Source organism: Malaclemys terrapin, chromosome 11 (assembly GCF_027887155.1).
Source record: "Malaclemys terrapin pileata isolate rMalTer1 chromosome 11, rMalTer1.hap1, whole genome shotgun sequence".
NCBI classification, from domain to species: domain Eukaryota; kingdom Metazoa; phylum Chordata; order Testudines; family Emydidae; genus Malaclemys; species Malaclemys terrapin.
Genome location: NC_071515.1, coordinates 59,566,579 through 59,589,078, shown reverse-complemented (window position 1 = coordinate 59,589,078; position 22,500 = coordinate 59,566,579). Strand labels below are relative to the sequence as shown.

Here is a 22,500-nt window from a genome sequence, read left to right as displayed (position 1 = left end):
CTCCCTTAGAGAGACCACCTGTCATAAGAGACGACTTGCAGAAGCCAGGGAACACCACCGCTCTCTTGTGTGCCATCTCTTGCAAGTGACCACTTTTGCTAACTCCCATGAGTGGTTGCTCTTGGCAGGTTTTACTGTATTCACTTCGTGTATAGGAATATGTACACTCTCTTTCATTTTTCTATTCCATTTGATACCATTCTTACAGAACAGAGTGCAGTCTAATATAAGGAGTTCAAAGATAGTACGTTAAAGGATAGCTTGTCTTGACATCTATAGTTTATGTCCACACGATAATTCACATTCATGAGACTGAAGACCCATCAGGGTATGGAGAATTTTATTGGGAGAATTTTTAGTATACACAGTTACTTATTTGAAATATAGGGCTTGATCCTTTGGTAGAACCAAGGTATGCACTCTCTCAATATTGGGGGCAGACAGGGGCTAGTTTGGCCCATGGGGTAAATTAGAGCAGGCTTGGGATTGTTCTCAACAATGCTGTTTGCAGTGGCTCCTTAAGAACCATTGTGCTAGCTATGGATCAACAGAGCATCTTGAACTCCAGCTGTGCTCCATCTCACCCCCAGCATTCCCCAACTGATGGTGGACAGAGGTAATGATTTTGAGGTAGCTACACTACTTCAATGCCAGTTGGGCATTATCCCATTTTTAATAACCCCCAACTTCTCTAAGTAAGGAAGGTTCTGGTCCCTTTTGTGACAAGTGAGGAGTACAAATGAGTTGTTCAGCGTGGGCCAAAAATCTGGCCTGACATCTTATAAGTCTCCATCAAAGAGAAGCTCCATACATTGGTTAAAAAAAAAAAAGGCAGATTAAACTGCAATTCTGAGTCTATTAAGACTGATATTTACAAGGTTTTTAAAGCGGCATAAAATACTTCATCAACTGTTCTTTTACCTGTGCCAAGGAACAGCCAATTTGATTTTCTGCTTATTTCAAATTACTCTAATCAAGAATTCTATTTCCTGCAAATATACTAGGCATACAGGTTTATCTAATTTTGTGATCTTCCTAAACCTTGTTAATGTTTTCGATAAACTCACTTATTGCTCTATTATTTTATTTTGTACTTTTATTCTGTAAGAGAAAAGCAATTGTATTTTTTTTTAGACTTTTACTGTTAATATTAATTATTTTTTAAAAAATTCCTGTTAATTTGGTTTGCTGGAAAACATTCATTACTATTATCCAAACTTTTAATTAGATCTTTCAGATGTGTGCTTTTAATTAACTGATGACATTTTCTTTGTTCAATTATTGTAGTTCAATACAACTGTCATAAACTTATAAATTTTAATTAAAGCTGCCCCAACTCTAGTTACATAACGTCCACATAGGAATTTGCCAAAAGGCTTAACTGTAAGTAAACCAACAATGAATAAATCCATGAACTGCCAGTGGGATTTGTTTAACAAATTAACATTTGTGTGCAGATGAGGTTCTACAACATATAATACTCAACAAAAATTTAACACAATAATGTTTTTAAAAAATGAATAACGCTCTGCAATTGACTTAATTGGTTATCAAATTATTATTATTAATTTGGTGGTAAAAGAGAACAGAATTTATATGCACACATTGGAAAAGCAGTTCTTTATCCGGACTCATTTTGTTTATAGAATATCAATGAGGAATTTGTATTTATTTATTTAGGATACATTTGGGTTACTATCTGAGCCCAACTCCAATAATGCTGAAACTATTTTGAGTCTGAAATAGATTTTTAGGCCCTGATTCTCCATCTCCTATTTACACCTGTCTGGAAATGTAAAGGTGATTTAAAATGCATGTAAGTTCCATTTCTGCCCACTTTGAAACCACTTTATTGAGCAGTGTAATGGTGAATCTATTCAAAGCCACTGTAGATACTACCTAAGGAAAAACTATTGCAGTTAGAAGTATTCACAAATATATATATATATATATTAAATCTTAAAGGAGACATATAGTGTAAACTAACACACATTAGAGTACTACAGTATGTCCTTAATCACATCCTGATATATCATAACATGACAATATATCTTAATTATGGGTAAGAGTTATATTACCATGCTGAGCTACTGTTGATAGTCTAACTAGGGAATGTAGTTTGTAAAAGAGGGCGTGTGACAATTAGAACAAAGAGGAGTCCTTGTGGCTCCTTAGAGGACCTTAGAGACTAACAAATTTATCTGGGCATAAGCTTTCATGGGCTAAAACCCACTTCATCAGATGTATGGAGTGGAACATACATTAGGGAGGTATAAATACACAACATATGAAAAGATGGGAGTTTCCTTACCAAGTTGGGGGTCAGTGCTAACGAGCCAATTCAATTAAGGTAGAAGTGGGCTATTCTCAACAGTTGACAAGAAGGATTGGAAATCACTTTTGTAGTGCTAATGAGGCCAATGTAAACAAGGTGGCCTATTTCAAACAGTTGACAAGAAGGTGTGAGTGTCAGCAGGGGGAAATTAGTTTTTGTAGTGACCCATCCACTCCCAGTCTTTATTCAGGCCTAATTTGATGGTGTGCAGTTTGCAAATTAATTCCAGTACTGCAGTTTCTTGTTGGAGTCTGTTTTTGAATTCTGTTGTTGTTGAAGAATTCCCACTTTTAAATCTGTTATTGAGTGTCCAGGGAAATTGAAGTGTTCTCCTACTGATTTTTGAATGTTATAATTCCTGATGTCAGTCTGATACAGACTAACATGGCTACCACTCTGAAACCTGACAATTAAAACTCAGCAGAGATGCTGCTTTGTATTTTAACTGTAATATGACACACCTTACATTTACTGTAAACTGAATTAGCTGCAAGTGTATTTGAATTCCCTCTGCTTTTCCCCATCTTGGGAGGGGCAGGGACAGCAGTATAGTCCGGTCCAGTAGAGGAAAGGCCAATTTCCATGTGGGGGAGAGGAAAGAGCTTATTTCTAAACATAGTGGACCTCAGCACCGCCTTGCATCTCAAATTGTATGTGGAAGTGTGCCTCCTCTGCCTCTCACTGAGAGGGAGGGAGGATTAGGGGAGCTGACTGGGTCTCATTAATTCTCAATTTCAAGCCCCTGAGGGCGGGAGGGAGAATCTAAGCAAACTGCAGAAATGCCTGGTAGAGGAGACTACAGGATTGTTTCTGGCAGCACTGCAGCTACAGCCAAGTCCACCCCCCTGGCCTGAGGAGAGGCAGGGCAGAAGCAGTAAACAGAGCAGAGTCTATTTGCTCCCCCATCCTGGTCCCCAGCCGAGAGTCAGAGGCCAGGAAGCAGTGACGGTAGTAACAGCAGAGGCTACCCTTCAAGCAAAAGGTAGGAGATGGGACACAGCAGCTGGGGATGAGCTAAGCCCCTAAGCAGGACACAGGAGGCAATCAGCAGGCATCAGACACGACATTGGGGTAGCTGTAGATGTGCTCCCCACAAACATATAGGAGGAATTGGCTGATAACTACCACCTTTCCATTGCTAAAATGTTGGGGAACTTCCCTGAAGGGGTATTCCTTCTCAGGAGGAGGGCTACTATGGGTGAAGGAATAAGGTGGATACGGAATCTAGAAGCCTGCCCATAAGCTAGGGTGGCAGATGGCCAAAAAAAGGGTGCCAGGGAGTGAGGAAACACCTCCAACAGCAGAGGACAGTGCACTCAAGCTAACAGAGGTTTCATCAGAAAAAGAGGGGTTATGCCCCATACCCAACAGATATCAGGCATCCCATCCATCTCTCTCTACAGGGAAAACCACACGGGACAAAGGTGCTTTTCAAAACTGAGATGCTAGGAGACACTTTGCAGGAACAGATTGGTACCCACTGGTCAAAGTCTGTTAAGGAAAATGTTTGGAAAGAAGATTATGTGGATGAATTCACTTGTCTGTCCATGAAAATTGAGTGGCAGATATGGGAGTGGTGAAAAAGAAAGAAGGGGACAAATCCAGCAAGCCCAAGGTGGCTAGGAAACTAGAGAATTTTTAGAATTAGCTGCAGTAAACACACACACACACACACACAGAAATAAACATGTTAAATGAACCCAAAATGAAGTGTCACCTTTTTCAAATATTTAGAAGTTATATCATGGACACATGCCACACATGGTGATGAGCTATGATTAAGCGATGAGGAGGAGTTTAGACTTACAGCTGCAGAAGAGCCAATCTTGCCCTGGGGTCAGAAGGAGAAAGACTTGCGGCTTAAATGCACAACTCCATACCATCCTGCCCAGCATGTTATACAAACAGCAGGTTACCTGTACCAAAGCTGCAGGCTTTGGATATTGTCTCAAATGTTTGTTTCACATTTAATAAAGGGACGTGTTTTCATTCCTATTGCCTAGAGAAGCATTGGTGTAAAAGAATGTAGAGGTCAGTATAATGATGATCTGCTATGGGGTAGAGGAAAAGCCCCATCTTGTGGAAAGCGGGGTGGTCATCAAGTGCCCAGCACTCTGATGAGAGCAGCAGGAGAAAGCAGCGATCATGGAAAAAGCCCTATCTCCAATTAAAAGACCCTATTATGGCATTATCCTAACAAGACAGACAGGGTTTATATAATGTAAGAGATTTGTAGTAGGTTTTCAAAACCAAGTTGAGGAGGAGAGGCTTTATGTGTGGACAGAAATTTTAAAATCCATAAAGATTATAACAAATAGTTCAAGGAAAAGGGGGGGGGTGTCGTGTAAATGTGTAGAATAAATCCAAACATTTCAGTCAAGATAAAAGTATAGAAGCTGCATGCAAATATTTACCAAGAGCAGAGGCTACACACGTTCCTCCATTTTGACAGTAATTGTAACAGTGGTTGGTTTCACATCTTTCTCCAGAATAGCTTGGCCAACAGTGACACCTTAAATCACCCTTCTCATTCATAATGCATCTTCCTCCATTTTCACAAGTCAGTTTACATGTATCCTCTGTAGTAAAAATTCACAAAGGTTACTGGACTTTTCAAAAATTCTATTTCAAATAATCAGAGAAAATGATTACTCATTTGAATACTTCTTCCACTGTAAGGGCTACAGAATCAGAATTTAGTTTCCATCTGGGGGACTTGGGAAAACTATACTTTCCTATCTCATCTGGCTTGCCCTCATGCACCCTCTTCCCCTATTCCTCTTAACTCTTTCCCTTCTGTGTCCTCTCTGCCTTTGTCTTTTTGTTCAGCTAATAGCTGCCTAACTCACCCCCACCCAAAGGACTTAAAAACAAACCAATCAACCGTCTGGCCAGGGTAGTCAATAGACAGACTGCGGGCCAAATATGGACCACCACACACTTTTGAAAGGGCCATAAAATCTTTTTATTTACTTATTATTAATTATATTATTATTATTTTAGTGTTATTTTCTCTGGAATCTGGACTTTGACTATACATTTAACAAGAAATGTGGACCTTAACAATAAAATAATTTATTACCTCTATCCTATTCCATCCTTTCTCACAGTCGCCCCCCCCCACCTCCAACATGCAGAACTAACATGTTTAGAGACAATCACTTTACATTTGCAAACATCAGTCTCTTCAGATGTATATTAATTTCCCTTACTCTTTGTCTTGTCTATTTAAATTGTAACCTTTTGGGGGGAAGGGCCTGCCTACTTCTCTGTTTGTACAGTCTGTAGCCCATTCTCACTAGCCCTAGGCACTACTGTAACATAAATAATAATATTCTTGAAGCCAAATTCAGCTCAGGCATAAACCTACTGTCTTCCATTATAGTGGTGCCAGAACATAGCAAGAAATTAATATATTTATGTCAGTTTCAATGCACAAAACATTCAATGACATCAGAAGAAATCAATTGTAGAATATCATGTATACAATGCTGAAAAGTTCAAATAATTATAATCGTTAGGTTGCTTAAATATCCACACAGCTTTCAAATCCAGTTTGGCCTATCTTTCTATTGCTTACAAAATGGGTCACGTGAAGCTGGACTGATTAAAATGTCTGTCTATTCCTGCCTTCTATTCTTGGTCTACAATTGCAGAAGTGTCCATTTTAAAAAAAAGGATGTCACAAAGCTCCAGGAAGAATTCAGTATTATGTCCACCAGAAATATAGATGTTTCCCAAGATTAGCATTTTGGAGCTAAAACAATATATAACAAAGGTTTCTGTTTCTTCTAGATTACTCTAGGATTGGATGATCTGAATGGATTAAGATCGACATCCTTTGATATATCCTTTTATACAGTTCAAAGTGTATTTCTTTGTTCATACTGAGATTCACATGCATGAAAATTTCCACAAAAATAGCACTAATTTATTGGGTCAAATATAGAACTTGGTTAAACTTTTGCAATCTCACTGGATTGCACACGTATAATAATTAAGGGGAGAAATTGAACAATTGTGTCTTTTGAAAAAATAGAGGAAAAGAAAATATTTTCCTTTATTTTGGTTATAGCTGATGCCACTAGAAATAGAGCAATTATAAAAATAATTCTATGATGCTGGAATGAATAGGTCCCCATAGAAACACACAAAAATATAAAAATCCAATATTTTGTATTATAAAAGCATAATTAAATATTCTTTACCAATTTATTTTCTTTATAAAATAAGTTAGTTCAAGAATGTTAATATAATTTTTATATGAAATAATTATTAATCAGCAAAGCTACAACAATAATTTTGGATTTTACTAATTTAGAAATATTAAAAGTAGGGTTTCAAGATGTAACAGAGTGGCAAAGTTCAACAACCCCATGTAGGAATGTAGGACTTTTAAAATAAGTAGTTTTGATGTTAGAGGCTAGAAACCTATGTCAAGATGCAAATTATTTCCTGACTCAGATCAGGTGAATCCTATCAACTGCAATCAGTTTCTGAGGTGGTAGGAAATGAAGGCATGAACAGAGGGATCATGTTGGGGCGGGGTGGGGGAAACTTGGAATAGAGAAGCTCAGAAGAAAGTTTATGCTAAGGTTTACATTCTATTATTTAAATTAATGACAAAAGACAAATCACTTGATGCAGATAAATTAGGAACATAATTAATGTTTTACTATTTGGAGCACAGAGTAAGAATTGACCTGCTTATGCAAGGATTCCAAACTCTGGAAGCTTTTTTTGGTGAAAAATGCAAATATGGTGACACTGAAACATTTCAGGAATTTGTGCAGATTTTGCCAAACTGTTTCAGTTGGAAAAAAATAAAAATAATAAGATATTTAAATTTTTCAATTCAAACTGACTTTTTATTTTGAAATTTCCTTTAATTTTATTTTAAAAATTAAACATTATAAATGCTCAGAGTCTAAAAACAAGTTGCACTTCAGGCTGAACGAGATGTTTCATTTGGTATGAATTTTTTTCTTTCACTTTTTTGGAAAAAAAAAAGTGTTTTCAGTGTGACCCAAAACAAGCTTTTCAAGTTTATGATACTGCCAGGAAACCCAAAAATCCATTATTTGCACATTATTCTAACTGTGAACTATTGATATAGATATAAATATACATTACTCTGTGTCCTATCTCTTCCACTCTTCTTTCTCTTCTTAAAGAAAAAAAAAACCCTACGTGTACTACTCCCTAAAAAGAACGGAAATCAAAGACTTAATTGTTTGCAAAAATGTGGGTGGGTCAAATTCAGGAGACATTGAAATAAAGAAATTATGAAGTCATTCACTTTCTATTATTTATCATGATCTTTCTCTCTCTCAATCTGGTACATAATGGGGAAATAGCAAGCCCTGAGATCCTAAAAGAAAGAAAGGTGGAACATAGGGAAAGGTCATCTCAAGGGGAGCAAAAGAAGTATTCTCTCTCTTTTGGCTTCAGTATAATACATAATGAAGTGGTAATGGGTTTTTGCACACCCAGGCACATAAAATTCTGCTTGTTTTCTCCTTAGAAAAATCAAAATGTCATTTATGGTCTTTCTACTTGATATGATTCTCTCTTAGTGTAGCCATCAGGAAAAAAAGAATATGTTTGTCATTGAGGTCTTTTGATCAGACTACTTTCAAAAAATGCAAGAAATCCCCCCTTCCCCCTGATAAAATTTATCCTCCTTCAATTCCCAATCAGAACAATTCCTTGGATTAGGGGGAAATATACATAGATCCATTTCCAGAGGGGTAACAGAGCAACAAAAAGTTATGTGATTCCTAAAAATTACATTGAAAGTTTATGGAAAAACGAGGAGATGGAAGACCCATAACTTTCTCTTTAGACAACAGTACCACACACACAAGGTGCTCTGTATTTAGGATAATTGAGATATCAGCGTAGGAGAAGGGGATTTTTTAAGCACCCAATGACAGAGGAGCACAAGTCCAATTGATTTTCAATAAACCTATTCACTTTTGAATAAAAGCACTGAAATCTACAAAAGAAAAAAGTACTGTAAGTGCAAAGAATTATTAATAGTCACATTTTTCCAATGAAGTAAGTAAAGCGCAAACAGATTTAATAGCTTGGATAGAAGGCATTGTTCCCAAATGGGAAGGGACTATGAAGTCAAGAGTCTTGAGTTCTAAGCTTGGTTCTGACACAGTCATCTATAATTATTCTGTAATATCTATCAATGTTGAAAGTAAAAGCTGGGATGCAAACAGATACATAGCTAATTTAGCTATGTAGTGAGTGTACATATTATGTCAGTTGCACATTGAGGACCCAATCCAGCAAAGCATTTAAACTCAAGCTTAGTTTTAGTATGTGAATAGTCATATGCTTAAATTCTTTGCTGGATCAGAATACAGATCTGCTCACGAGCCATTATTAGTTTGGTCAACACCACTCATCCTTTGAAATTAATAATTTAGTGACCTGTCCAACCCAATTATTTAAAATTTAATAAACCCAATCTTTATTAAACCTAAACAAACATACACAAAGAATGTGTACCTCCAAAACACAACAACAAAATTAAGATTGCTAAGGACAAACAATGTATGTAACATCATTTACAAAACCCCACCTCTCAACAAAAATGTAATAAAAACATACTGTCTTCATAATAAACTAACAAATTATTTTTATCAAATGTAGAGACATGCATATTTATCATAACACCCCAGATGAAATAGCAACTACTTTAACTGTGGAAAGCACAGTAGGATTCTTCCACTGAGTGCAATTTTGAATATTTGCCTTAGCGAGGCTAGTTACGAAGAAGCAGTTTTGAATGATAGAAAATAAGGATCTATAAGTGAGACTGTTCTAAAGAAGCAGAAAAAAAGGGTTGAATGACCAAATTTATTACCTTTTATTCAGATAAAATGATTTTGCACAGTGGTTTAGGTAACCTGGCTATCTGCAGAAACCAAAAGATGAGTGCTTCAAGACCTCATCCTAAAGGATCTGTAGAACAACTTAAACTCCTGGATCCTGGATAGTGATTTCTCCTCCTCGTTGTCTTCTTTTTTTTCAGAGTACTGGAACATCAGTAAATGAAGAGAATCTCAGTGATTTAATGAGAATAATCTGACACAGTGATCATACTTCTTTCAAGAGTGAGGTTGAGGCTGTTCAAATCTGGGCTGTGCAGGAGTCCCTGATTAGGAGGCCTGCACAGCTTAACCACTGTCAAGGAGGAACCAAGGTCATCTCTAATTCAGACAGAGAATCAAAGGCCTCCTCAGACACTTCAAGTGATGAAGAGTATTCTTGATTTATGCTTTTTTTATTTGATGCTGATATTAAGGGTTGAAGTAACTCTATATTTGGGCCAGGGATGAGATAGGTTTTCCATTCCCAGGACTCTGATGCATTTTTCCTTGGAGAAGCATAGAGTGTTTTGACTTGTTGGCAGACAAATTGTGATGCTTCAAAGGTATCTTCTTTTTATAAGTGTGATCTTCTGTTTCCATGCTGAACCACTTTGCCTTCTGTTTGTATGATATGCACTGATGATATTCAGAAAGGTGATTTTCTGTGAAGATTATGACTTCCATTGTCTCATTGTCCAGTGAAAAAGCTCCTCTTTCCTTGAAGGCTGCTGATGCAAATCTATATGGTTTTGTTCTTCACTGTTACATAGGTTACTACCACCTGGACCAGATTAAATTTTGTTCAGGGCTTCTTTGAAGGATGCTGGATATGTTTCAGAGAGCTCTTGACTTTCTTGTTTCTTGAACTTTTTATATAGAAGTTTTATTCAAAGAATTAATCATCTATTTAATTAAGGAATGGAAGAAAAAGGTTCTAGACCCTGTAATTTTATAGTATTTCAGTCCGGCAATTTATTCAGTTGTTACTGCATGGATTTTCCAAGTTAGATCTTATTATTTTTTCAGAGAAAAAATGGACTGACATAGTTTCCTCTGACTTTAATTTGGAAGAAAAGTATTTCCTTGGATACTTTTTCTTCCGTTCTTCCTTTTGATTTGGCTGCATGCTCCTTGTGTTATTAACCTTGTGACATGTTTTCTCAGAAAGCTCAAGGCGCAAAAGCTCTTGTGCTGATCTTTGCCAGTTTTCTCTGACTGAGAGTAAAAGAGCCGACCTTTCCCCATAGATGAAGCATTTGAGGAGGCAGTAATACAATACTTTTTGGACGTTTTCAGCTTTTGGGGATTTTGGGACTACAGTCCTCTCTTGGGAAAGATATGCTCATCCCCTGGGCTGGAAGACACCAAACGGGTGGATAAGCCTCTGTAGTAAAAGCTTAATGAACTACATTATGGGGAGAAGGAGGAGGAAGGATTCCCACAGATTTCTCCAAGGGGGAGAGAATTCATTTCAGGAAAAGGGAGGATATTTTAGTCTCTTGCTTACTCTTGAGAACAATGTGCAGTTTGCCACTTTCCCAGCCAAGTGACAAAATATATTAAAGGGTTTTATAGCCTTATGCCAAAGCAGTGTGATCTTTTCTATCCTGCTGAAGAGCCCTTCCTGCTCTGGGGGAGTACTCTCTAGGGCTGCATTTGTCTGGCATCTAGTCCTGATCTCTGACACAGCCTATCTGCAAGCTGCAAGCACAACTTTCCCTTTGAAGATTGTTGAATCCACTTCACAAATTGAACCTTTTTGGTTTAAAAAAGTTCCTGTTAGCCTGCTCTGCCACCTTAAAGAGAGAGGGGGACGTTATGAGCAAGCATTTTCTGCGTGATCTCAGAGAAAAATAGAATTTTATTTTACAGCCCAAACTGAAAGAGAAGGCCAGGAAAGGTGGCAAACTGAGGCAAAAAACAAATAAACAAAAAACTGTTGACAGTACTTGAACTTATATTACCAGTTCCAGTGGTAAATTCTCCTTTTAAAATACAGGTAGTATGCCTCAAACCAGTAGAATCTTTCAAAACAGAAGTAGCTTTATAAGTATGCTCACTGTGCTGTTTGCTACATGAAAAGCTGAAAATACGAAAGAAAACACAAATATGGCACAGATTGAACATTTGGATCTGAATCTTTGCAGTTTTCCTGAAACTTTTCATGCAGTCAAGAGAGCACAAATATACTATATTTTAAATGTAACTGGTAAATGTTCAAATTAGGAATATGGAATTCATGTACAATTTCCATTATTAGTGTTTATTCAGAGGGAAGTGCTACATACAACTTTCTTCCAGTGCAAATCTCTGTATTGAAATTTAAACTTTCATCTTTCTGGCACATTTTTAGTTTCATTGTGCTATACATTAGACATAATAAACATAATTAGTGCAAATCCAGCACTCTGTTGGAAACTGAAGCAATGCTCAATCGATCTGAAAACTACAGCTTACCTCCGAAACAGAAAAACAGGTCTGCTTTCGTCAATACATAAATTAGAAAAAAACTGTACTCCATCAATTGTAATTAACTACTCGAGAGATCAGCTGAACACTTCTCCAAGAATAAGAAAGAACTGGATATGAAATGTTTTTGATTTTGTTACTAAAATATTAGATACATTCAGAATACTAATCAATTGTAACAGATACCAGCTAAAAAAGATAGCTGATTGTAAAGAGCTGTAAAGGTCTCAAATATATGCTTTTCAATTATAGGATAATTAATTAGCAATAAGGAGAAATGTGCAATATTCATTTAGTTTGTACACAAATCTATTGAGGAGTCAGTGTTCAGAATTCATTGTATAGTGTTTATAAAGAAAAAAACAGATAGATCAATGGATCCTTCTATTATGACATATCAATGCTAATAACTGCTATGTAGAATTTCATGAAAAAAACAAAACCCAATGAGGCAGAGCTTGAGTAATGACATCTTTTTTGACAATTTCTGGGATGAAATTAATGAAAACAAACGCATGTTGTGCAAAGCCACAATCTCTAGGGCAAAGCAGTAGAGAACTTCACATTAGGCATAAAAAGCTTATAGAAATGAGGTCTGATTAGCTAAAATGAGGGAGTGTCATTTGTTTAGAATAACCATACAGACTCAGCCAGGCACTTCTCAAAGTGTGTTCAGCCAGAAGGAGGCCTTGAGACATTCATTCCCCAGAAACAAATATAATAATTCACACTGCTTTAGGTGCCCTGATGGCTGTAGATAACCAGCCCATTTTTACTATGGTGAACTTGTGTTTTTGGTAGTCCATTAAATTATTGAAACTTCATTAGCTCCTTTCCCACATGTTAATATTACACCTGATAATAATCTTTGTGCTGTACAATAAACCAGTCACACTGGATAGTAGTGTCATTGGAATTATGCTATAGTTAAACATCACCGTGCAATCACAGTGTGGTTATGCTTTTTGATACATGTAATTACTATGAATTCAGATAACTGGAAAGTTTACTACATCACTGAAAATAATTACCATACCAATTTAATGTAGTTAGTATACCTAGCTTCTAATAGTGTATATATTAAGAACACCACCAAAGAGGTGGTAATAAGTAATTCAGTCATGTGGTTAACTATTCAGTTGTATAAATTAATGGTCCCTGATCCACCAAAGTACTCAGGCACCTAAGTCTAAGTCTCAGATATAGGTGCCTAAGTCCCAGTTTTAGGCTCCACTGCAATCCACAGAAATCCTGTTGAACTCTCTAGGGGTCTACAGTCGGTCGCCGCCTACGTGTTCAGGGTAAAAGTTCCCTCAGCACCTACGTTTACATCTTTGAGCATGCATACTGCTACCTCACTCCCAGGTGTCTGGATACCTATTTCCCACCTAAGTCCCAGAGCAAATTATGAACCAGGAGAAGATAGGCATTCAGCCACGTAAGTCAAGTGTGGGCCCTATCTGGTATGTGCAGAAGCCACCTACTGGATCAGGTCCCATTCAAACTCTGCTTGTGCTGGTGGTGCTGCCTCCCACATTATAACGTTTAGCCCAGTGGTTTGGGATGTGGGAGACCCAGATTCAATTCCTCCCTCTTCCTGATAGGAAGAAGGTATTTGAACATAGATGGCCTACCTTTCAGGGGAATGTTCTAACCAATGACATATGGATAGTCTCATGTAGGGGTCCCTCAGGCTCTCCTGTTGAAGGTGTTCACTCTAGAGAAATGGTGATTGGAGCAGGGGGACTGGAGTCTCCCACCTCCCAGGCTGGGCTACAGAATAATTTTCACATGCTCTCTCTGGCCCATTGACTGATCCTCTGTGAATAAATACTAAATATTTATTGGGCCAGAGAAAGATAATGGCTGTTATTCCTTTTAGCTGGAGACAGTTTTGGAAAGAAAACAACAACAACAACCTTGTTTGACAGTCTCTTAAGTGGTATCAAAAATAGTCATTCTTTTTTGGGGGGCGGGGGGGTAAAGAATTTTATCGAGATGGCCTGGAGCTGGTATTGTTGCTCTTGCTGTTAAAACTTCAATCCCGTTTCACCTCAGGGGGTATTAGGGATTCATCTGGAGCCAGCTGATGGCAATATCATCTAGGCCCTTCTCTCTGGCCTTCTCTGGTCAGGACATCTCTCAGGATTAGGACAACAAAGGCCCAGAGTCCCAAGCAGCCTAACTAGAAGTGCCAGATGAAGACCTTTTCAGCCATGAAAAAACAGATTTTAAAATCTACTTCAGAGTATTTTAGCCATATCAAAATAGATCATAGATATACATGCTGGAATCCTTAGTTAAGTTCTGTATATTTCAGATGCAATTTAAGCTGCCACCCTAAATGGGCAAATGAAAACACTCAAAAAAAATATTCAAAACTAGAGAACCTAAATTGAAATCAGAGTACAAAGAAACAGTTACTCAGCAATTTATAAAGAAATTATAGATAGTGCAAGTGTGGGCAGCTATTTGAAGCAACTGATCCCTCAAAAGTCTCCAGTTAGTGAAAATTCAGTGAATAGGACATTTCTCCATATCTATCTAAAACCATTATGCTGTGGACAGCCCAAAAAGATTTGTGGAAACGCAACTATAATAGACTTAAAATCTTTGTCCTATGACAATATCTTTCCTAGCAGCTCAGTTGTTCAGTATATTCTCTCAGTTGTTCAGTAAAGTTGGGTTAATTACTGAAATTACAGATGCAGGTTACTCCCAGACACCAAAGGAAGAATAAAATTCCTTTAATGAAATTTGTCAATATTAAATTTCAATATTAAATATAATGTTAAGTCTTTCTATGTTTATCTTTTAGAAATATTGTAATGAATCAGCTGAGACTATTGGATCTGCCCAGCGTGATTCTGTTGCTGCTTTTCTGGCTTCTGACTTAAGAGTGAGAGGTAGTCAGAAGTGGAACATATTGTGTCAACTGGGCAAACAGTATGATGCCTGGAGGATCAATGAAGAAAGCAGTTCTTAGTGGTTGTTCAGGGTGACTCCTTGGGGTTTCCAGAGTTGCCTATGTGTGGTTTGGTCCATTTTGGTTTAACAGTAACAAGACTCATGTATATAGTGTAGGTAAGAATGCATACAGGGTATAAACAAACATTTTACAATGTATTTGGCTATGACATCAGTTCCCATCCAAGAAGACAAAATGACCTGTTGCAAGGCCACAACATCGACCACAGCCTAGCCCAAGGACAACAGTATTTAAGCACATATTTTTTACACCAACCATATAGCATAATGTAGTAAATGTAAGAGATAATACTCATGTATCTGCATGGCTATGACCTATTTTATATGCTTTGTACTCTATCTAAACAAAGAGATGAATTAGTTAGATATATACTGTAGCCTATGTGCTGTTGTTTTACCCTTACTGTTAGTACATATAGTTTTCTTGAACAGGAACTAAAACACTGTTAAATAGGATAGTTTTACTGATTTCACTTTATAAACACTTCTTAATCGCTATATTAGTTTGGCTTTTCAATACTTGGCAGAATAAATTTGGAATTCTGTGACTTAATATCAAAATTTCTATTTGGGTGATTTGGTAACTGGTGAGCTCCCCCAAATTCTAGATCCTTTATATTAACAGAACTAGAATTATAAATATTAAAAATTCTTCTACTCGCACATTTTGATTTCTCACATTCACAGGAAATCCTAATCTGTGATTGCTGAATCTCAAAAGCTTTCAAGATTCTGATCATTTTGTTAAGGACTCAAAAGTTTGAATGCTATCAGTCTTCTGAATTCCTTGCATGTGCTAACACAGGGCTGAATTCTCAGGAAAACAAGTTTCTTGTGCCATTTTTGATACTTGCTTCTTCAGGTTGGGTCTAAAATACCATCAGAATAACTTTTATTGTAATATTTTAGCACTCTCTTCTGTACAGCGAAAGTACTGTTAATCTTGTCTGTGAAACAGTTATCAAAACTGTATTACTCAAACAATGTAATTCTTCAGAAGAATACAATTTGTATTCTAAATTTTTAAAGAGGGAATTCTGGCTAGGGAGGAGAGATTATAAATACACTTGGCTACTTTTTCTCTGCATTCATGAGTAGATAATGTTTTATAAATAATTCATATTCAATGGATAAACAGTAATTTTACAAGTGACATACTTTCTTTTCCTAAAAAGAAGAACAGGAGTACTTGTGGCACCTTAGAGACTAACAAATTTATTAGAGCATAAGCTTTCGTGGACTACAGCCCACTTCTTCGGATGCATATAGAATGGAACATATATTGAGGAGATATATATACACACATACAGAGAGCATAAACAGGTGGGAGTTGTCTTACCAACTCTAAGAGGCCAATTAATTAAGAGAAAAAAAATTTTGAAGTGATAATCAAGATAGCCCAGTACAGACAGTTTGATAAGAAGTGTGAGCATACTTACAAGGGGAGATAGAATCAATGTTTGTAATGGCTCAGCCATTCCCAGTCCTTATTCAAACCGGAGTTGATTGTGTCTAGTTTGCATATCAATTCTAGCTCAGCAGTCTCTCGTTGGAGTCTGTTTTTGAAGTTTTTCTGTTGTAATATAGCCACCCGCAGGTCTGTCACTGAATGACCAGACAGGTTAAAGTGTTCTCCCACTGGTTTTTGAGTATTTTGATTCCTGATGTCAGATTTGTGTCCATTAATTCTTTTGCGTAGAGACTGTCCGGTTTGGCCAATGTACATGGCAGAGGGGCATTGCTGGCACATGATGGCATATATCACATTGGTAGATGTGCAGGTGAACGAGCCCCTGATGGTATGGCTGATGTGATTAGGTCCTATGATGATGTCACTTGAATAGATATGTGGACAGAGTTGGCATCGGGGTTTGTTACAAGGCTGAGCCATTACAAACATTGATTCTATCTCCCCTTGTAAGTATGCTCACACTTCTTATCAAACTGTCTGTACTGGGCTATCTTGATTATCACTTCAAAAGTTTTTTTCTCTTAATTAATTGGCCTCTTAGAGTTGGTAAGACAACTCCCACCTGTTTATGCTCTCTGTATGTGTGTATATATATCTCCTCAATATATGTTCCATTCTATATGCATCCGAAGAAGTGGGCTGTAGTCCACGAAAGCTTATGCTCTAATAAATTTGTTAGTCTCTAAGGTGCCACAAGTACTCCTGTTCTTCTTTTTGTGGATACAGACTAACACGGCTGCTACTCTGAAACCTTTCTTTTCCTAGAATCTAATAGGAACACAGGAATTACCATATAAGCAAATCCACTTTCTTGTGGTCTAGATGAAATTACTATTAGGTGGGTGCACAATTGGCTGAAACACTGTACTCAAAGATTAGTTATCAGTGGATCAGTCTCAGACTGGGAGGACACAGCTTGTGGGACCCCATAGGGGCCAGTCCTGGATCAGGTAATATTCAATATTTTTCTAAACGAGTTGAATACTGGAACGGAGAGTATGTTTATAATATTTGCAGATGACACCAAATTGAGAGAGGCTGCAAAAACATTGGAGGAGAGGATCAGAATTCAAAACAGCCTTGACAACTTGGAGACTTGATCGGAAATCCACAAGAGGAAATTCAATAAAGATAAGTGCAAAGTACTTCATTTTGGAAGGAAAAATCAAATTCACATCTACAAAGTGGGGAATAACTGTCTAGGTGTTAGCATCACTGAAAAGGATCTGGGGATTATAGTGGACCACAAATTGAATATGAGTTATCAGTGTGATGCAGTTGTGAAAAAGGCTGATATTCTCAGGTATACTAGCAGAAATGTCATATGTAAGAGAGGGGAGGTAATTATCCCACTGTACTCAGCATTGGTGAGGTCTCAGGTCACACATCCAATTCTGGGTATCATGCTTTAGAAAAGATGTGGACAAACTGGAGAAAGTCCAGAGAAGAACAACAAAAATAAGAAAGCTTTAGAAAACCTGACCTCTGAGGAAAAGTTTTTAAAAAACTGGGCATGCTTAGTCTTCAGAAAAGAACACTGAAGAGGGGGGGGGGGGAGCTTGATAACAGTCTTCTAGTATGTTACGTTCTGTTACAAAGAGGACTATGATCAATTGTTCTTCATGCCCACTGGAGATATGGCAGGAAGTATTTGGCTTAATCTGCCACATGGGAGATTTAGGTTAGCTATTAGGAAGAAACTTTCTAACTATAAGGCTAGTCAAGATCTGGAACAGGCTTCCAAGGGAGGTTGTGGAATCCCTATCACTGGAGGTTTTAAAGAACTGGTTAGATAAACATTTGCCGGGGATGGTCTAGGTTTACTTGGTCCTGCCTCAGAGCAGATGGCTGGACTTGTTGACGTCTCACGGTCCCATCCAGTCCTACACATGTATGATTCTCTAATAGTGTTTTCAGTTTTATTTGCTGTGTCTTTCTTTATATAGGCTATTGCTTTTTTACCACTGCTGGATTCTGAGCAGAGGTGTTCTTTGAGCTAGCCACACTAATGGTCTTTTAGGCCTTTTTTGTGAGTGATTAACAGTTAACTGAGAACCAAGAATGCTTTTGAGTAGTTCAAATTATTCTTTATAATGTATATTACCTTTCATTTGTCAACAATGAATATAATCTCCCATCTTACTGTTCACTCATAGAGGCTTGGTAAATCTTTTGTTTGAGCAACGTAAATAGTTTTATGTCATCTCTAAATTTTGCTACTCCACTATTCACTTTCTATTCCAGTTCATTAGTAAATATACTGTACAACATCACAGTGTTTTGGAACACTTGTTTAGTAGCCTTTTGCCAGGACATAAACACTGATCATTATTCTTATTTCGTGTGTTCAATCTGTTATCCAATGTCTAATACCCACCTGAAAGGCTCAGATCACTGCATGTTCCATTGATCAAAGATTTCCCTTCTGGACATGCACAAGCTGCACCAGAAGGGTTGAGTAAACAGAGAAACTCGCATGTCAAGTCCAAGCAAGGATTAGGTGCTGTTTAAGGGTGGGTAAAAAAAAAACAAAAAACAAAAAAAAAACATGTTAAAATTTTGCAGTTACATTGTTTCCGGGAACAGAACTAATGAAGAACCATGTATGCAAAATTAGACTCTAATTTACACTCTGTGAAATCCCCATTGAAATGTAGCTGCTGTAGGAAGTAGTGTTGGAAATTCAGTACATTGTCCCACAGAATTAATATTGAACCAATATCCCAGCATGTTTTTATGTGACATGTGCTTGGAAGTGCTGGCTTTAGAATGAAATGCAAAACTGGTGCCCTCATTGCTTCTGATCATTAACAGTCTTTATGGAACCTTTTGCCAGGGTGAGTCTTAGGAACCTGGGAGGCCAGTGCAATAATTTTTTGTGGTTTTCCCCTACATAAACTTAAATAAAAAGGGTGGCTCTAGGCAGTTCTAAGCAAGTTTGTATGTTGAGATCCCCTTTTATTTTTCCTCCCAATACCACCACATATCTTTCCCTATCCAATTCCTCAGTACCCCCAATCCTTCATGACTCCAGTCTCTTTTAGTCCACCCCCTGGCTACTGCTGTTTCTTGGGTGGGGCGGGAGGGGCAGAGGATGGAGGAGAGGGGAGAACAGATGCTGAGTTAGAATATTTGGGACACTACCTCAGGCAAACTCCAGACTGCTCCTGGTGTGCTCTGTTATGAGAGTGGGCACCATATGCAAGCTGTCTACATGGAAGTGAGTCCTTATTGAACCTCTTCCCCTTGTAGCTTAAGACTGCACAGGCAGCTCAAGGGAGGGGTAACTTAGTTGCAGGAAGCTGTTTAGGAAGATTTTCATGGTGCTTCTAGCACCATCAGTGCAGGTGAGTAATCCTCCTTCACTCCCCGAAGTACTAAAGTGCCAAGAGTTGCAGTTCTCAACATCCAGCTCTGTTTTTGTAGGAGCAGGATGTTCATATAAGTATTCTGGTGAAAATCCATTTTCTCTTGAAGTTTGAGTTGACTACCATATTATCCATTTATTATCCTATATTGAGCTAGTGTGTTTCTATTTGGGCCATTGTTAAAAAGCTCAGGTTTTTATGTCAGCGATGGGTAAAGAACTGTATATAGTATGTACATGAATATCCTTTAGGATGAAAAGTGTTCAAAATGGAAACAGGTACTAGCAGTAAAGATTGAATGTTTAAACGAGTTTTGGTGATGACAGGGTTGAGCTTATAGAAACAGCTGAAAAACAAAAACAGTAGAAATGGATCCTTGTCTCAAAATTTGCACCAGAAATCAAAAGTCAACTTTCCCTGAGCTTGGGTTGCAGGTTGATTTTAATTCTGTTATTGGAAATTAGAGATAGACTAAAGTTACAGAGTTGGGCTCTGGAGTTCCCTGAAATGTACTGACTTAGGGGCTTGGATTTGCTGTTATGGTTTAAGCCCATCATCTGTACCAATTTGGGAAATTATTTTCAGCCTACCTAAAATTTTCTTGTGCAATTTCATTTTGATACAGTATTCTTTTTGCTTTCTGAAAAGTTACAATGTTAAGTTATACAATCATAGAAATGTAGGGCTGAAAGAATCCTCAAAGGTGACCTAGTCTATCCACCTATGCTGTAGCATGATTAAGTATACCTAGACCACCCTAACAGATGTTTGTCTAACCTGTCCTTAAAAACCTCCAATGACAGGGACTCCACAACCTCCCTGGATAACCTTTTTCAGTGCTTAATGCAAATTGTTGCTTTCCTCTGCAGCGGTAACTAAACTGTTTTCCAGAATGATATCTTTTGCAAAGTTTTCAGGGCAGAAAGGCGCATATAAATGTAAAATATTTTGGCATGTTACAGTGGGAATTCATAATTTTGGTAATAAAGAAGTTAAAATAACTTTAATTACATTGTATAATTTTTTAAATTACATTTTCATCACCAGAAGCATCAGTATTATGAAAAAGCCAATTGATTGTGACTGGAAATATTTTTTGGCCAGTGTTCTGTTGATTTTTTATGCTGCATCTTTAGTCAAGCTGAGTGCAGTGGTTTTATGAATTGAATAATATACAATTTTTGTTGTTACATGAAAATATCCCAGTTACGCTTTACAAATGGGAATATGAACAAATCTTACAAATTCTATCATACAAATTCTTTTGTATGTTCAGCTTCAGTACTATACATTTACAAGTTTTGAATTAACTTATTTTTCTAAATATCTATTTTAAACTAATAAGTTTACTCACAATCTATTTGTTTGTAGCGATGAAAAATCAAGGCACTTTTTGTTTTATCAACATCCAAATTCAGATATTCTACAGAACCAGAGCCAAATTTTTGTACTCTAAATGCACCAGTTTTAGGTCCTGCTCCATAGATGTAATCTTCAAAAATGTCAATTCTATGTGGATGCAGCAACCCTTAAAGAAAGAAAGGAGGAAAAAAGTCATATTAAAATACTGATATTCTTCATTTTAGTATTAACAGGTTAAATCATTCTAGTTGAAATCTAGAAGGTTCTATTACTAAGGCTATGTCTAAACTACAGAGCTTATGCTGACACAGCTTATGCTGACAGATGTACCAGTGTAAGCTATGCTGACTAAAGCACTCTTCTGTTTGCATAGCTGCATCTACACTGGGGGTTTTCTTGGTATAGCTCTGGGGTGGATGGTTGGTGGTATTTTCATTCCCCTGACCCAAATAGCTATGCTGGTATAAGTTTTAAGTGAAGGCCAAGCCTAATATACAAACAGTCCTGGTAACATGGACAAGAACCACTTAACTTTTAAATAGGAAAAAACTTGCTAAGTCATATTATATGGAAACTGTATTTTGTAGTTTGGTAAAAAACGTTTTTTCCCCCCCAAATGTGAGTTAGACCAGTCTAGTCATGAAAATTCTCAGAAGATCTACAGTTCTGGATAATGCAGTCATACATATCTGAAATACTATAACAGTACCTTACAGAAATAGGTGAAATTAAAAATATGTATGCTTGATGGTGGCTGTACAAGGGTAAAACTAATCTGATAAAGAATTTCTCCAGTAGTCTTTTCTATTGTTTTAACATTTTCTTGTCAGATATATTCCCTTTTATTTATTTATACTATCTTTAATTTAATCTGTCGCTGCAGTAAATTGATACAACTTGAGATGTCAAAATCTCAAAGTTTAACTACAGATTCATACATTTCAAGGCTAGAAAGCACCATTAGATGATGTAGCCTGACCTCCTATATAATACAGGCCATAGAATTTCACCCACTTGTCCCTGCAATGTGCCCAGTTATGTGTGTTTGAATAAAGAATATTTTCTAGAAAGGCATCCTGTCCTGTTTTGAAGACCTCAAGAGATACAGAGTCTGTCAGAAATTTGGATGGAGATGATCAGGCTAGTGGTCGGAGCTGGAATTAGGAGTTTGGGTGGGGTTGGAGCAAGGGTGGAGCAGGAAGAAGAGCAGGGCGGTGGTGAGAGCAGGACAGGATTAGGAACAGGCCTAGGGCAAGGCTGGAGCAGACTAAGGCCTGGGAAATCTGTTACTATTGTCAGGCAGGATAGAGTTCCAAGTCCTGGAATTACGTTAAGCAGATTTAGCTTGGGATTTATGGGACTTACATACCTGGTTTGGGAGTCACATGACCAATTCCTGGCTTGTGGATTGGCTGGAGCCTAGCACAGGAGTGACTCATCACCATATAGAATCCACCATTTCCCCTGGTAGTTGGTTCCAATGGTTAAACATAATCATTGTTAAAAATTTGTGACTTTGTTTTAATTTGAATTTGTTTGGCTTCCAGCCATTGGTTCCTGCTATGCCTTTCTCCACTGAAGAGCCTTTTTTAGTTAGTGCTTAATTTGTAAAGAAAGAGG

The 22,500-nt window shown here is 37.4% G+C and overlaps 1 protein-coding gene across 1 annotated transcript in view; it reads right to left on the bottom strand.

The window, feature by feature from the left end:
- LRP1B (LDL receptor related protein 1B) overlaps positions 1 to 22,500 on the bottom strand; it is a 1,255,163-nt gene that overhangs the window by 65,241 nt on the left and 1,167,422 nt on the right. The window contains exons 81-83 of the mRNA XM_054044441.1: positions 20,873 to 21,046; positions 18,528 to 18,653; positions 4,750 to 4,914 (exon numbers count right to left, since the gene is read on the bottom strand). Of these exons, the coding sequence (XP_053900416.1) occupies positions 4,750 to 4,914; positions 18,528 to 18,653; positions 20,873 to 21,046 (465 nt within the window). The remainder of the gene's footprint in view (positions 1 to 4,749; positions 4,915 to 18,527; positions 18,654 to 20,872; positions 21,047 to 22,500) is intronic.